The 17,819-nt window shown below is 36.8% G+C and overlaps 1 protein-coding gene across 1 annotated transcript in view; it reads right to left on the reverse strand.

Moving 5' to 3' along the window:
- The window catches only part of RUFY2 (RUN and FYVE domain containing 2), a gene marked incomplete at both ends in the record, with an annotated part of 48,122 nt that overhangs the window by 7,660 nt on the left and 22,643 nt on the right, over window positions 1-17,819 (reverse strand). Inside the window, 4 exon segments of the mRNA XM_079709045.1 lie at window positions 7,245-7,339; window positions 7,651-7,780; window positions 14,403-14,522; window positions 16,951-17,048. Of these exon segments, the coding sequence (XP_079565171.1) occupies window positions 7,245-7,339; window positions 7,651-7,780; window positions 14,403-14,522; window positions 16,951-17,048 (443 nt within the window).

The raw sequence follows: 17,819 nt of genomic DNA on the forward strand, positions 1-17,819 counted from the left end.
GTGGGATAGGGACGGTGGGAGGGAGACGCAAAAGGGAGGGGATATGGGAACATATGTATATGTATAACTGATTAAATTTGTTATAAAGCAGAAAAAAAAATCAAACAAACAAACTCATAGAAAAACAGATCAGATTTGTGGTTACTGGAGGTGGGGGTTAGGGGAAGGGGGATTGGATGAAGGTGGTCAAAATGTACAAACTTCCAGTTATAAGATAAATAAGTATTAGAGATGTAAAATACAACAGGATAAATATAATTAACGCTGCTGTATGTTACATATGAAAGTTAAGAGAGTAAATCCTAAGAGTTCTCATCACAAGGAAGAAAATTTTTTTTCTATTTCTTTTATTTTGTATTTATATGAGGTGATGGATGGTCACTAAATTTACTGTGGTAATCATTTCATGGTGTATGTAACTCAAATCATTATAGTGTACACCTTAAACTTATACAGTGCTGTATGTCAATTATACCTTAATAAAACTGGAAGGAAAAAAATCCACACCAAAAAAAAAAGTGTTAGTCTTTTATCTGGCGCATAATGACTCTTATAGTGGGAATAATCAATGTAAAATTACACAGTATAAAAATATTAACAGAGTAATCAAATTTTCTTGGCTGAATTCACATGTACAAAATGTATCCAAGGAAAATTGATGCTGGTGGGAATTTTGGCCAAAACAGTAACTGCTATATAGAAAAACTGAGTATGGAATAAAAGAGCTTACTTAATGGCATTCACTACAGAAATACTTTCTATATGAAAATTTACTGGTATTGATATATTTCTGGTTAAAATGCCTCTATTCATAAATATGGACTCTAAAAAGCTTGCCCCCTTCTGATAAGAACTGCCAAAGTACCTAAAGAAAAAGAGTATCAGTTACAGTTCCAATAAACACAATGTACAAGAACACCTTTTCCTTGTCCTAGACAAGGAACAGATGTCTATATTATTCATTTTAATTAAATTCTATTTAGAAATATGTATTTGTTTGTGAAAATATTTCCACAGCATAAAAACAGCATAGAGAAGGGTCAAAATAAAACATGAGAATGTAATAAATGTGATACAATTATGACACTATAGGAAAACATCCATAAATTATACAAAGCCTCTGATAATCCTGAAACCCCTCCTTTGAGGAAAAAAATCTGTAAGTTTCTTTATATGGAAAGAATAGCATTTACAGAATACTACATTTGGAAGAGTCCTGGTAATTTCTTTTTTAAACTAAAAGTTTTTCTCCTTGGAATTTAAGCCTCAATGAGGATAAGGGAAAAGCTGGTTTTCCTCCTTCAGGTATTCTAAACTGTCAGTCATTATGACACAGATTAGTCTAGATTTTCTTACTTGAATATTTCATCCTAATATTTCATATATTCCATGTTTTCTTCAAATATGAATAGTTCAAGTTTATTTCATTTCTTTAATCCTCAAATTAGATAGTCTATCTACTACAATTATAACTTATTCAGAATAATAATTAACATTTAAAACCTTTTAAGGGACTTCCCTGGTGGCGTAGTGGTTAAGAATCCGCTTGCCAATTCTTGGGACACGGGTTCAAGCCCTGGTCCGGGAAGATCCCACATGCCACGGAGCAACTAAGCCCGTGAGCCACAACTACTGAGCCTGCGCTCTAGAGCCTGCGAGCCGCAACTACTGAAGCCCACGTGCCACAACTACTGAAGCCGGCACACCTAGAGTCCGTGCTCCGCAACAACAGAAGCCACTGCAATGAGAAGCCCATGCACGGCAATGAAGAGTAGACCCCGCTCGACGCAACTAGAGAAAGCCTGTGCAGAGCAACGAAGACCCAACGGAACCAAAAAAAAAAGTGCTCTTATAAAAAACTAAAATAAAAAAATAAAGCCTTTTAAAATCTACCAAAATTTCTCTTTATAAGAATCCTTCAATAAGAAACCAATTAAGAGTAAATATTTCATTATTAAAAGTATTTTTCTAATTAAAAGTAATCATTTACATTTAAAATTGCTGGTTCAGAAAGTAAGCATGGGAAAGTAACTTTCAGATCCATCCTGCTCATCTTACAGACACGAAAACTGATATTCTGCTTGTGATGAGGAAAGGCACTGTGCTAGGTGCCTTCCCATACTTATTCTGTTAATCAGAAAAAGAGCCCTATACGGATTTTATAACTCTCCATTTTACAAATGGAGAAATGGGCCTAAAGCCGTTAAATAAACAGCCCTAAGTCACATAGCTGATAAACCGTAGGAGGGATACTTTTTCCTGTGAGTGATATTAATGAATACTAATTTTTGAATTTAGTCATAGATTTTTAAAAAATATTTGTTTTATTTATTCATTTTATTTATTTGGTTGTGCCAGGTCTTGGTTGCAGCATGTGTGCTCTTTAGTCGCGGCCAGCGGGCTCCTTAGTTGTGGCATGTGAAATCTCAGTTGTGGCATGCAGGTGGGATCTAGTTCCCTGACCAGGGATCAAACCTGAGCTCCCTGCATTGGGAGTGCCGAGTCTTAACCACTGCACCACCAGTGAAGTTCCTAGTCATTGCTTAAAATGCAGATCTTGAATGGTAAGCTTGAAAACTATTTTCTGAATTATTAATTTTCCCTTTTAACAAAATTAAATGTTTCATATTATTCTGTATGACCTTCCCCCTCCCAACCCCATTTTATTAAAAAATTTTTTTTTTTTTACTGCACCGTGTGGCACGCAGGATCTTACTTCCCTGACCAGGGATGGAACCCGTGCCCACAGCAGTGGAAACGTGGCGTCCTAACCACTGGACCACCAGGAAATTCCCCCAACCCCATTTAAAATAACACCCAAGTGGTCTACATAAAGCCAATTCTGGTAAATTAGGAGCAAAGGTTAAAGTACTGGTCCCAACTCTGTCCCTCATCATCAACAAATTTTTCTTTTTTCTTTTTGTCTGAAGGTGACTCACAGCAATGGCTACATTAGTCATGCTGCTAATTTACCTCCAAAGGTTTATTTAGCACCTCAGAAATATCTTTTCTCTTGACATAAAGAAAAAAGACAATGAAATGCGCACACAACAGATTTTTAAAGAGATCATCAGGGACTTCCCTGGGAGTGGTCCAGTGGTTAAGACTCTGTGCTTCCACTTCAGGGTGGTGCGGGTTCGATCCCTGGTCAGGGAACTAAGATCCCACATGCGGCCGTGTGGCAAAAAAATTAAAGAGATAACATCATTCTGTGTATTAGGGAAGAATTTGTTTTTACTTAATTTCAATCTGAAAACAGTCATAGGAGTAGGAGGATAAAGAGGAAGGCCAAAAGTGTTTCAGCAGATAAACAGGTACAAATACTCTTAGGGGCCAATGGTCCCTTCTCCAGCCCTGATTAAATTCTTATCACAACAGAAGAGAACCAGAGTTGAGGAAGGATAAAATATGTTCTGACTCAAAAGTGGCCCTATCCATGTCTTAGAGACTATGGTTTCAGAAACAGTAAAGGAAAGCTAATAAATCTGAAACATAAAAATTCAAACATCAGCAAGGAAAAAACATACATATCAAAATTGAAACTAGGGCTTCCGTGATGGCACAATGGTTAAGAATCTGCCTGCCAATGAAGGGGACACGGGTTCGAGCCCTGGTCCAGGAAGATCCCACATGCCGTGGAGCAACTAAGCCCATGTGCCACAACTACTGAGCCTGCGCTCTAGAGCCCACAAACCACAACTACTGAAGCCCGCGCACCTAGAGCCTGTGCTCTGCAACAAGAGAAGCCACCGCAATGAGAAGCCCGCACACCACAATGACAAGTAGCCCCCGCTCGCTGCAATTAGAGAAAGCCCACATGCAGCAACGAAGACCCAACGCAGCCAAAAAATATGTTAATTAATTAAAAAACATATATATATATATATATATATATATATATATATATATATTAAAAAAATGAAACTAAAAGACAACAGACAAACTGGGAAAAAAAGATGTACACTTGTACAACAAATAATTTACAAAGACCCCATAAGAAAAAGATGAGCAATCAACCAAAACCAAAAAATGTGCAAAGGATACGAACAGGCACTTTACAGAAAATAAAATACAAATACAAATGGAACACAAATTTAGATGCTTAACCCTGCTCATAGTTAAAGAAATACAAATCAAAACACTTAAGATTTTCACCGGTCAGACTGGCAAAAACAGGCACTCTCTCCTACTACTGGAGGGGGTCTAACAGCAGAGACGGTAGGTAATCTGGCCCTAACAAAATCTTTTTAAATTTATTTATTTATTTATTTATTTTTATTTATTTATTTATGGCTGCGTTGGTTCTTTGTTGCTGTGCGCGGCTTTCTCTAGTTGCGGTGCGGTGGCTTCTCTTGTTGTGGAGCACAGGCTCTAGGTGCGTGGGCTTCAGTAGCTGTGGCTCATGGGCTCTAGAGCGCAGGCTCAGTAGTTGTGGCACACTGGCTTAGTTGCTCCGTGGCATGTGGGATCTTCCAGGACCAGGGCTTGATCCCGTGTCTCCTGTATTGGCAGGCGGATTCTTAATCACTGTGCCATCAGGGAAGCCCCTTTTTAAATTTATTTTTATGTTTTTATTATGTAAGTCTCAGGTATATAGCATTATATTTCAAAACCTGTACACATTCCAGAGTGATCACCACCAAAAGTCTAGTTACCATCCATTGCTATAATCAAAAAATTTAAATTCTTTTGGGCAGCAATCACCTCTAGGAACTTACTCTTCAGATATACACATTAAAGTATATCAAGGGACTTCCCTTGTGGTCCAGTGGTTAAGAATCCGCCTTCCAATGCAGGGGACACGGGTTCGATCTCTGGTCGGGGAACTAAGATCCCACATGCCGTGGGGCAACTAAGCCCTCACAACACAACTACTGAGCATGTGGGCCACAACTAGAGAGCCCACATGCTACAACTACAGAGCCCACACGCTCTGGAGCCTGCACGCCACAACTAGAGAGCCTGTGCACTGCAACTACTGAGACCATGTGCCACAACTAGAGAGAAGCCCACATGCTGCAATGAGGAGCCCGTGCACCACAGCAGAGTATCCCGCATGCCACAACGAAGATCCCGCCTGCCGCAACTAAGACCCAACATAGCCAAAAATAAAATAAATAAATAAATATTTTAAAAAAGAAAGTATATCAAGATATATCAACACACATGTACAAGGACACAGAAGCATGTTATAAAAGAAAAAAATTATAAACAATGTCAATTAAAGCACATTCATCCTATGGAATATCTTTATGTAATGATATGGAAAAACCTCTAACTCATTTTTTTTAACTCATATTCTTAAGTAAAAAAAAAACAAAAAAATCCTACCACACACACACACACACACAAACCAGCAAACTTCAAAAGAACATGCATACAGTGCCGTTACACAGGGATTAGGTATGCGGTCAGTATACAAGGGAAAAATTTAGTAGTCAAAAAAAACCTTGAAAATTACTGCTCAAAATAACATTGAGCAGTAATTTTCATGCAAACTATAATTTGAGAATCAATGAACCAGAATAAAGGAAAAAGGAAAACAATGAAATTCTGAATTCAGCTATCTGGACATCTAAATGATCATGCCTTTAATACAACTATAAAGTCTCTAGTATTGAGTGGGAGATGGGTGAAAAGTCATACACATTCCTTGTTTTACTATTCTAACCTGTTTTAATATTAAACCTTTATGATCTTAAATAAATGTAAATATATATTTTGTTGTGGGGATTGTTCACTGTTGAGTCCCTAGCACTTAGAGTAGTGCCTGGAACATAGTATTTGTCGGATGAATAAATGGAAAATGAACACCTGGTCTGGCTCAAAATGATCAATGAATGGATGCCAGATTAGAATAAAAATCTTGCTTATTGAAATCACAATGCAAATTGTTCTTTGTAGAAACAAAAACATCTTTATCTTTTTGAGAGCTGGTATTTCCTTTTGTGGTTTTAGGGAACTACTCTTTTTTGGCTGAGCCTCACAGCATGCGGGATCTTAGTTCCCTGACCAGGGATCGTACCTGCATCCCCTGCATTGGAAGCACAGAATCTTAACCACTGGATTACCAGGGAAGTCCCAGGGAACTACTCTTTACTATGCCCTTGGTAATTGTTCTCAAAACTTCCTAATGGAATCCCAACTTTAACAATTAATTCTCCATTCCAGTATGATTTCTATTCAGTTTAATGATTACAAAAGATATATATGACATATATATATAGCTAATCATATCCATATATATAATGAAATCCTCATATATAGATTTGTTCTGAGGTTAGCTAACTTTGGGGATTGATACTTGGGAGGAGGGAGGCAACTGTTTATTTTATACCTTTTGGTGCTCTTTGTCTTTTTTTGGCCATGCTGCTCATGGCATGCGGGATCTTAATTCCCTGACCAGGGATCGAACCCATGTGCCCTGCAGTGGAAGCGCAGAGTCTTAACCACTGGACCGCCAGGGAAGTCCCCTTTTGGTGCTCTCTGAATTTTCTAACCATATAAAACATCAAAGGGATTTATATAGGTGATAGGCTTATGGGTCATTGTGGCTTTCTTTTACTTTTCTGTATTAAAAAAAAAATGACACTTTTTTTTTTTAACATCACAGTGGTACATTCGATACTAAATTAAACCCTCCAGAGTTTCCCCTAGATAGTTGACAATATGTTCAATCAGGGCACAAAGATGAAGCTAATCCAAAACACAGACCATGTGGACTAAGGAGGAAAATGTGAGAAAGACGGAACGCCATTTCTCCTTCTTGTCTTCACAGAAACCCAGTAACACTTCATTGTGACAGAAACAACCACAATGCATGAAGTCAAGCCTCAACTCCAGACAACATCAAACACCATTCACTTTTCACAATGCTGGCTCCTTCTCAGAACAGTCTCAAAAAGCTCTCTCCAGATATTTTGAAAATTTGACTTTTGTTCTGAGAAAAATATATTAAATGAACTTCTGAATTCTCTGATTGGAAGAAATTAAACAAGAGTCTTAGATTTCATCTACTGGAAAATGTTTAGAGCTAACACTTACTAAAATGAACATAACTTTAAAAAAAATCTCTCCAATCCACACCCTTATTTGTTAATCTTTAAAGTTGTTGTTTGGCTTTGTTTTTAATAGTTCATATCTTTCTATTTTATATTTAAACTCTTCTGTCTACTTGGTTTGGCACACTCATAACTTAATAAGGGTCAATGACTACTTAGTTGGAGGAAAAAAAGAGAAATTACTCGCTAAGTTTGTTGCCAAGTTCTTGAAGAGCTTGCTCCTGTTCGTGATATATTTTTTTCAACTGGTGATTTTCATCCTGGAGGTGAAGGAACTCCTTCAAAACAATAAAAGACAGAAAATGCAATTTAAAAGAAACAAACTCCACACTGCATACATACAATTAAAGGATAGGAATATATCCTTCAGCTTTTCATAAAAAATAGCTGCTCTAAAAAAAAAAAAAAAAAAGCTGCTCTATCAACTATCAGCTATTTTCCATTCATTTAATCTCCTTACTGATATTTTTAAAGATGACCAGTATACTCTGTTTCCTTGGTATAAATGTAAATTATTATTTGATTCTCTTTTTAAATAACCTAACTGTCATCAAGATAGAATTTTTAAAGTTTTACCACCATTATTTACTTTTTTAAGACTAATGATTTGTTGGGTCTCATTTCTAAGATGAGATAAGGTGTCTTTCTCCTTTTGAAGATCTTCTTGCAAAGTTTGCCTCCATTCCTTCTCAATCTTCAGATCGGTTTCCAGTTGCACCCTTAAATGACAAATAATACAGAGAAGTTCAGTGTTATTTCTCACATGACAGTTGTACGTATTCTTCATTAACAGCATCTCTTTGGTTGATTACTTTTACCTTTGTAATGCAATTCTTCAGGTAGTTTCTTTCACAAATATTTTTTAGAAAACAAGTTCAGTAGCACAGGGTTTTCAGATCTCAAAGTCTCAGTTAATTTGTCAATCACAAAAACCTCTTGCTAAATGACAATTTGTCATTTATTAACTCTGTATACATAAATGCTGTATAAGCATGGAAAATGCCTGGAAGGGCACACCATGCTATTAAGACTGGTTATATCTTAGAAATGGAACCATGTTCTGGGCCATGAGAAAATTTTTACCACAAACTAATGAAAAGTATTGTTCTGATATAAGGATTACAGCAACCACAAAATCAATTCAACATCAGAAACAGAAAAATCAGCCCTGGTGCCAAGTGCTACTTTGCAGATTACTGTTGGAAGCTGACCCATTGCAGTCCAGAGCTAAGACCAGGGAGACACTAGAGGAAAATCCACACTGCCTGAAAACGCCAGTTCACATTTGAAAGCTCTATTTCATCATTCAAACAACAGGTGCTAGCTGGAAAAACAAAAGTAGTATTCTTACATTTTAGGAACCCCCCCAAAATAATTCCAATAATTATGGCTCATAAGTAGTTGTAACAGGTGAGGTATATACTAATAATACAATAGTTCCTAATACTATACATTTTAAATTATAATGTTATGTCATAATATTGAGAATATCACCGTATTACATTATATTTTTTGTGTTAATATGATTACTTTTGTTTCCTCATAAAGTTAGCATTTCCATCTACAGCCAAATTATTTTCAGTGAAGCAATTTTAGATTTTATAATTAAGGTTGAAGAGACAAGATACCTCAAAATGGAATTTACAAATTGTTGATAAATACCATTTCACCACAAATTTAAAAGGAATACAGAGGAACAGGTATATGTTACTAACACTGAAGTAAGCAAAGTACAGAGTGAGTGCATTGTTGACTGGCCGCATCATCCAGAATCAGAAAAAACTCAGTGAAAAAGCAAAGGAAAAATTCTGTTTTTAAGTTATTTTAAATATATTGTCAAAACACATGTTGACCACCAAGGGCAGAAACCATAAAGGGAAAAAAAAAAGGGAAAATAGAACTATATAAAAATGTAAAACGTCTAAATGAAAAAAACCACTATGAACAAAGTTTAAAAATAAACTATAGGGCTTCCCTGGTGGCGCAGTGGTTAAGAATCCGCCTGCCAATGCAGGGGACACGGGTTCAAGCCCTGGTCCGGGAAGATCCCACATGCTGCGGAGCAACTAAGCCCATACACCACAACTACTGAGCCTGCACTCTAGAGCCCACGAGCCACAACTACTGAAGCCTGCATGCCTATAGCCCGTGCTCCGCAACAAGAGAAGCCACCGCAATAAGAAGCCCCCGCACCGCAAAGAGGAGTAGCCCCCACTAGCCACAACTAGAGAAAGCCCGTGAGCAGCAACTAAGACCCAACGCAGCCAAAAATAAATTAATTAATTAATTTTTAAAACACACACACAAAAAAACTATAAACTTAGAAAACATTTTCACTGTATGTGAAAAACCCACAGTAAACACATAAAGAGCTCTTATATAAATAAATATTAAAAAACTGAACACCACAGAGGAAAAACTAGAGGCTATGAACTGGCAATTCACAAAATAAAGAAATACAAAAGGCTATTACTAGTAATCAAAGATATGCAAACTCAAACAATAAAGCACAATTTTTCAGGCTAAATGATTCCTTTAGGTTAACTGAGATACGATAGTGTAGACCTATAGTAACTGATATGATACAATGTCCATAATGTAGTAAATACAATAAACAAGCTACTAAAGAGCATGTAGCATGATCCTCTTTCTATTGATAAAAAGCAAAAAATATCTATGCATACCCAAAAAGAATGTTCATCAAAATGTGAGAAAAAGGTATATCCAGGGAATTCCCTGGCGGTCCAGTGGTTAGGACACCACACTTCCACTGCAGGGGGCTTGGGTTTGATCCCTGGTTGGGGAACTAAGATTCCCTCATGCCATGAGAGCAGCCAAAAAAAAAACGTATATCCCATATTTATTTTCTTCACTTTTTTCCATATTTTCTTACATTTGGTCAACAGCATGTAATGTTTTCATAATCAGAAACCAAAGAAAGTTATTTCCATTTTAGGTGAAAAATAGGAATTTGTTTTTCTTGGACAAGGTCCCAACTGCCTATTTCTACAGAAACAGTTCCAATTTTTCTGATGGACCCCCTTGATCTCCAAATTGTTAACATGTTTATGCTCTACCAAAATGGCACCCAATGAGAAATGAAATTACTTTCACAGTTTCAGCAGGGACAAACATCTTCTCTCCACAGCTGTACCCAAGACCTATTGAGTAGGTTAGCCCTACAGGGAAGGACAAGGTCCCTGGAGCATTATTCGGGTCATCCTTTAGGCAGGGATCAAATAGAGGCATCATTGTAGAATTAATATCAGACTTGTCTTACCTACCCTTTTGTCAAGCTCTAGAAAAATGATTCAGTAACACAGAGTACTGAAGTTTCAAGATTGTATTCTATTGACTGGCAAAGTGTCCCAGTCTTGCTTTTCACATTTTCCCATTTGGCAGGGTACAGGGACTTAAACAACAAAACCCTTGGCACCATTAATAAACTTGATGACTTAAATGTTCTTTGTGATTTCTGTTGCCAAGGGAGTCCTGAAAGTGCTTTTGTGGAAGTCTTAAAATTAAGAGAAAATGTTCGTTTGCCAAGTGGTGGGATTTTTTGGGGGGGAGGGTGGTGCGTGTGAGTTTTAGTTTCACAATTTACAAATGATGTAAGTTTCCAACCAAGGTAATACTCCCTGGCCTAAAGCCTTATTCTATATACCAGTTTCTCAAAATGTTATTTTTGTGGTAGATTTAAAAGGAACTTAATTCGGTTCTGAACAAGGTGGAGTAAACACATTTCTACCTATCCCTCCAACTAAGTACAGTTAAAATCCCTAGACATTATATATAAACAAACATAAGAATATTCTGAAAGGGGGAGAGAAGAAAGCAAACCAGCTAGGAACGCCAGGATTCAAGGAATAACATGGTGATGAGTTCCCTGAGGCTTCTTTTTGCCTTCTTTATAGCTCTGACTGGATGTAGAAGAAGCCCACAACCCACAAACAGCAATGGGCACAGACAAAAAAAGCCCCAAGAAAAGCCTACTCTCTCCTGCCAAAGAGCTAGGAAGAAGTAGCCTAGCGTGATAGAAACCTTTTCTACGATAAATGTCCTATTCCAAAAAAAAACACCAGAGGAAAAAACCATGCCCACCCCAACCACTGTCAGCAAAAGCCAAATGGGGAGCCTAGTTTCTACCCTCACCTGGCAATAATGAGGCATCCCTCCCAATTCCCACTGTTGTAGTATCAGAGAAAGAGCCAAGTGCGGAGCCTGGACTTTTTTACCACCACCCAGCAGTAATGAGGTATCTCTCCCCATCCACCTCTACGGTATTAGTGGAAGTCACATGGAGAGCATGGACCTTTATCCTTATGCATCAGTAACAAGGCATTTCCCACCCTCCCCACAGTGTCAGCAAAGGCCAGGTGGGGAGCTTAGATTTCTACCCTGGCCTGGGGTTAGTGAGGTACCTCTCCCACTCCCCTCCAGGATGGTGACAGCAGAGACCAAGAGGGAAGCATGGACTCCACTCCCACTTGATGGTAACAAGGCACCACTCTCCCTCTCCACAGTGTCAGTGGAGACTGAGTGGAAAACACAGATTTCAATCCCTGCCCACTAGTTAGGCACCCTTCTCCATTCCATCCAGGATGGTCCTGGGCTTCTACCCCCACTTGGTATGAAGAGTCAGTGTCCACGTTCCCCTGCTGGTGTGGTTTCAGTAGAGGACTGCTAAAATGTAAGATTTAAGTAAGATGCAGTCTCATAACATAGTTCCCAAAATGTCCAGAATGCAGTTGAAGAATACCTGTCATACCAAGACCCAGGAAAAATCAACAGATTCCAGGAAAAATCAACAGATGGCAACATGTCAGATAATTCAAGATGTTGGATTTAACTAATAAGAATTTTAAAGCAGCCATCATAAAAATATTCCCATGACCAATTAAGAATATGCTTGAGGAACCCTCCTACACTGTTGGTGGGTATGTAAATTGGTAAAACCACTATGGAGAACAGTATGGAGGCTCCTTTAAAAACTAAAAATAGAGCTACCATACAATCCTGCAATCCCACTCCTGGGTATATACCTGCAGAAAACAGTAATTCGAAAAGATACATGCAACCCAATGTTCACTGCAGCACTATTTACAATAGCCAAGACATGGAAGCAACCTAAATGTCCATCGACAGATGACTAAATAAAGATGTGTTATATTTATACAATGGAATATCAGTCAGCCATAAAATGCCATTTGCAGCAACACAGACGGACTTAGAGATTATCATACTAAGTGAAGTAAGTCAGACAGAGAAAGACAGACATCATATGATATCACTTACTTGTAGAATCTAAAAAAAATGAGATAAATGAACTTATTTACAAAACAGAAATAGAGTCACAGACATAGAAAACAAACTTATGGTTACCAAACGGGAAAGGGGGGAGTTTGGGATTAACATATACACAGTACGATATATAAAATAGATAACCAACAGGTCCTACTGTCTAGCACAGGGAAGTATACTCAATATTTTGTAATTACCTATAATAACCTATAAGGGAAAATAATCTGAAAAAATATATAGATGTATGTATAACTGAATCACTCTGCTGTACCCCTGAAACTAACACAACATTGTAAATCACCTATAGTTCAACTAAAACAACAAAACAAAAAACTCCCCAAATGTCATTTCCTCTACCTGGAAATTCCCTCTCCTGCCCAGATAGTGACTTAGACTCTTGGGTATCATTTAAAATAGTTTATATTTTACCTCCTCTGAAAAAAAAAAGAATATGCTTGAAACAAATTCATAAATAGGAAGTTTTGAAAGGAAGAAAGGAAATTTTAGAAGGGAAGAACAGTCAAACGGAAATCTTAGAACTGAAAAATAAAATAATCTCACTGTATGGTCTCAACAGGAGAATGAAGATGATGAGGAAAGAATGAATGAATTTCAAAACAGAACAACAGAGATTACCCGATCTGAACACAGAAAGAAAACTGACCGAAAAAAAAAAATAGTGTCAGGGTCCTATGGGACTACTAAAAAAAAGATCTAACATTCATGATATGAGAGTCCCAGAAGAAGAGGAGAAAGCAGGTGGAACTGAAAAAAATATCTGAAGAAATAATGGCTGAAATTTTTCCAGATTTGGCAAAGATAAGCCTAATGACCCAAGAAGCTGACCAAAGGCAAAAAAGGATAAATCCAAAGAAAGAATCTTGAGGGTAACTAGAGGAACAATGATTCAAATGACAGTCTACCTTTCATCAGAAACTACGAAGACCAAAAGAAAGTGGCACAACACTTTTCAAATGCTGAAAGAAAAGAACTGTCAACTCAGAATTTTAAGGATATTCTGAAAATATCCTTCAGAAATAAGGTGAAATCAAGACATTCTCAGATGAAAGAGAACTAAGGGAATTTGTTGCCAACAGACCTACCTTAGAAGAATGGCTAAATGAAGTTCTTCAGACACAAAGAAGGAAACTTGGAGCGTCTAATTTTTTGGCCAACCCAATATATAACTCTTTATTTTCTATTGGCCAACCCAATATATAACGAATTTTTTGGCCAACCCAATATATAACTCTTTATTTTCTATTGGCCAACCCAATATATAATGAATTTTTTGGCCAACCCAATATATAACTCTTTATTTTCTATTGTTGTTTTGCTGTTTTCTTTAATAACAAAGTGGTACATATTTATTGGGGGAAAAAATACTGATGTTTATAAAGTAAAAAGTAAAATACCCCTGTCAATTTACCATCACTCCCTTGAGATAATCATTTTCCAGAATCTGTATTCTTTAAACTCTTTTCTATGTATATGTAAATACACACATATACAGTTTTAATTTTATAAAAAATGAGATAATACTTAGCATACTGTCTGCAACTTACTTTTTTCAATTCAGTGACATATACTGACATCTTTCCTAGCTGGTAATATATAGATCTATCATATGAAGTACTAATAAAAATGTTTTCAGAAAGTATCACTTTCTTTGATAACATAAGTTCCTTTGAGTTACAAAGGCCTATTATACTCAGTATCTAGAAACATAATGGCCATCAGTTTAATGCTGAACAACAGCAAAAAGAATAAAACTCTCCTTGAGCAAGAAGATAGCAAGACAGTTGAAAGTACTCTATAAACAATAAAGGGAGCAAAAACATAAGTTTTATCACAATTATGCTTTCTAGTTTTCTTTTTTTTCTTTTTTCTTTTTTTTTTTGGAAGGAGAACTCCACAACCTAGCCAGCATCATTAAATAAATAAAAATATAGGTTGTCTACCATTATGTGCAAAAAAATGGGGGGGGGGGAAGAGGGGGAAATTATGTTAATACAAGTATTTATTTCCAAATATACTCACAGCTGTTTCTCCTTTTGGGAGATTTGTTTCTGCAGACCGTCGAATTTACTCTGGCATTCTTGTAGATATTTCTTGTCCTCATCTTCAGTGTCCATTTGCGCCTTCTCTGCTTGCTGCAATCTGGTGTAATTCAAATCAACTTTGGGTAAAACTGAGGCTAGAACTAGGGTGTAAAAGGGTGAAGAAGACAAATAAAAGAAAAATGGGGAAATAGAAACATTTCTAAATGAAAACAAAGTTTGGGGGAAAACTCACAAACTCAAACGTGAAAGAGCCACACAATGTCTAGAAATTGTTTTGTGATTTTTTTCAATATAACACATAATATACCCAGAATACTATCTTCAAATGTGCTTTATTTCTTGTTGATAATTAACAATGCAAAGCAATATAGCCTTTACCACTTACGTAAAGCATAATGAGTTAACTTTCAAAGTATAATACGTGTGTTACTGCCTTTTTACAAAACCATGAAAAGTATAGTACTTATGTCTACACTAGGTGAAGAAGCCACATTGTTATATATTATGCTAGGATGTGTATGCTAGGAATCAAGTGTGCTACAAGGCCAAGAGCAAAGACCTGCAATTACTTCAAATAACAGCCAAGTCCTCCCTATAGAATCTTTATACATTTACTAAATTATGCCAATGTTCTGTGTGTGTGTATATGTGTTTTAAGATTCAAAAGAATTTATTACTAGTTGGCAACATTCTCTAGAGATCATTTTTGTTCCTCATCACTGAATTTTTTAAATTAGCTTAAAATGTGAATTTCTTTTTTTCTGTTTTTATTTGTAAGTCATTGCTTCTCCCTGTGCTTAGCTCCACTCCCTGCCTCCTATGGCCATCTAGAATTTCTTAGATTTAACGTCACTACTTTTATAAGAAAACATCTCCCAAGTATTCAAGGGACATTAAGTCCTTGTAGGGAATCAAAAGAGAAATTTCTATTCAACTAACCAAAAAAATTACCTCTTCTTTTCTTCCTTAAAACCATGCCAATGGCGCGACCTTCACACATTTCAAAAGTATAAAGGCCACTTCCAAAAAAAGAGAGTAATGTAACATTCAAGTTATCTCTAAATCTAAATTTAAATTTAAAATATTAAGATGGAGAGAAGGGAGACCCAAGCTTTTCTCTAAGGGTACAGAAATGAAAATAAAAGTCAGAGTGAGGTAGGCCTTGAAGTTGTGCTATCACAGAAGAGGGCTAAGGGGAACTGGAAAATCAAGGAGCTAAAGCATAAGATGATGGCCAATCTGGGTTATAAACTATTTTAAAACATAGTAAAAAAACCAGTAAAGGAGCTAGTAGGCAAAGAGTGGGCCAATGGGGAAAAAGGTCTGTGCCAACACATTGTGAAACCAAAGATTAACTTATTATTAAACAATTTTTATATTTTCCATCAAAAAGTAGCTAAAAAGATAAAACTGCATTCGAAAATTCTGACCTTCAAAGGGTCAATACTCAAATAAGCCCTTGTGCACAAGGTATGAGGAATTTTTGGAAATCCAAGTGCACCCACTCTGCTTTATGGCAGTGTATTACCACAGCAGCTGATCAAGAAGTGTACAGGGTTCCTAATACCCTTTCAGAACACATAATAGCATAAATTCTTTTTCAATTTAATATATTATAAAATTGTTGGTTCTCTTTTAGTCTGTTTGAATACAAGTGGTTTTCAGAAAGATATATCTTTGACCAGCTTGTACTGGTCCTGAGTGTCACTGCTGGCACATTTCACCAATGACATTGCAATTGTTCTAGTTTGAGTTAACAAATCATTGTCACTTCATAATGGAATGGACAGAAATCAAAAACAGAAAAAGGTAATAAAGATGTCCAAAATGTAAAAATGGGGATAAAGAAAACAAAAAAGAAAAAAGAAGAAAGAGGATGTCAATAAAAGAATATTCATGTCAATAAAGCATTAATAGTTATGTTTTTCATAAGTAGATTCAAAGAAAGCAATGATAAGACATATGTTGACACCAACATGACAGGTCAATGGAAATACATTACACTTTCCAACAATAAAAGTGAAAAATGCCAATATAAAACAATTCAATTTAAACAAAATTATTTCCTGGGTTAGGTTGAGGGTCCTAGCTCAAAGAAACACAACTAAACTGCCAACTCAGAAAGCTTGATTTCACATAAAGGGATGGTGAATGACAAGGGATATGACAATCAATATGCATGGAAATCAATCAGGGATAATTCCACCATGGATTTTGTTCATTTTTCACTTTTTCGAGGTTTTTTTTTGTGTATTTGTTTTATGTAATACATTGAACCAAATGAAACTGCCGATATTAGGTCTTTCTAAATAATCTACAAAATGGCAAGTTCAAATGAATCAGGCTAATATAAAGCAACTTGATTCCATGCAACAACCAAAACAAAAAAGGCAAAATTCTGCTGGGCTTTAAAAAAAATTTCTAATCTAAATTTTCCTAATGGTCTTTGTGGCAGGTGTCAGAGTTGAATAAAGAAAAGGGGGGTAAAGAAAGGAAAAAAGAAACTAAGACTGGAAATGCTGTACCTTTGTTCCAGCTGCCTCATGGCTGCAGTAATTTTATTGGTTTTTTCTTCTAGTCGGGCAATTATTTCATTTTTTTCTTTCAAATCAGCTTCAGAGCCCTATTTAGAAAAACATAAAAGCTACAGTGGTTTTGATTTTTTTTTTTTTTTTTTTTTTTGGTATGCGGGCCTCTCACTGCTGTGGCCTCTCCCGTTGCGGAGCACAGGCTCTGGACGTGCAGGCTCAGCGGCCATGGCTCACGGGCCCAGCCGCTCCGCAGCATGTGGGATCCTCCCAGACCGGGGCACGAACCCGTGTCCCCTGCATCGGCAGGCGGACTCTCAACCACTGCGCCACCAGGGAAGCCCGGTTTTGATTTTTAAACCTGAATATCTATAAGCTTTGTATACCATTTTGCTACGGGATTGTTCTTTGAAATGAGCAGAGTTTATTTGTTGATTAAAATACTCCTAGATGCACCCCTATGTTCATAGCAGCACTATTCACAATAGCCAAGACATGGAAACAACCTAACTGTCCATCAACAGATGAATGGATAAGGAATATGTGGTACATATATACAATGGAATACTACTCAGTCATAAAAAAGAAAGAATGCCATTTGCAGCAACATGGATGCAACCAGAGATTATCATACTAAGTGAAGTAAGTCAGAAAGAGAAAGACAAATACCATATTATATTGCTTATATGTGGAATGTAAAATATGGCACAAATGAAAACTATCTATGAAACAGAAACAGACTCACAGAGAACAGACCTGTTGTTGCCGAGGGGGAGGGGGAGTGGGGGAGGGAGAGACTGGGAGTTTGGGGTTAGTAGATGCAACGTATTACATATAGAATGGATAAACAACAAGGTCCTACTGTA

This window comes from Hyperoodon ampullatus (assembly GCF_949752795.1).
Source record: "Hyperoodon ampullatus genome assembly, chromosome: 1".
NCBI lineage: Eukaryota > Metazoa > Chordata > Mammalia > Artiodactyla > Ziphiidae > Hyperoodon > Hyperoodon ampullatus.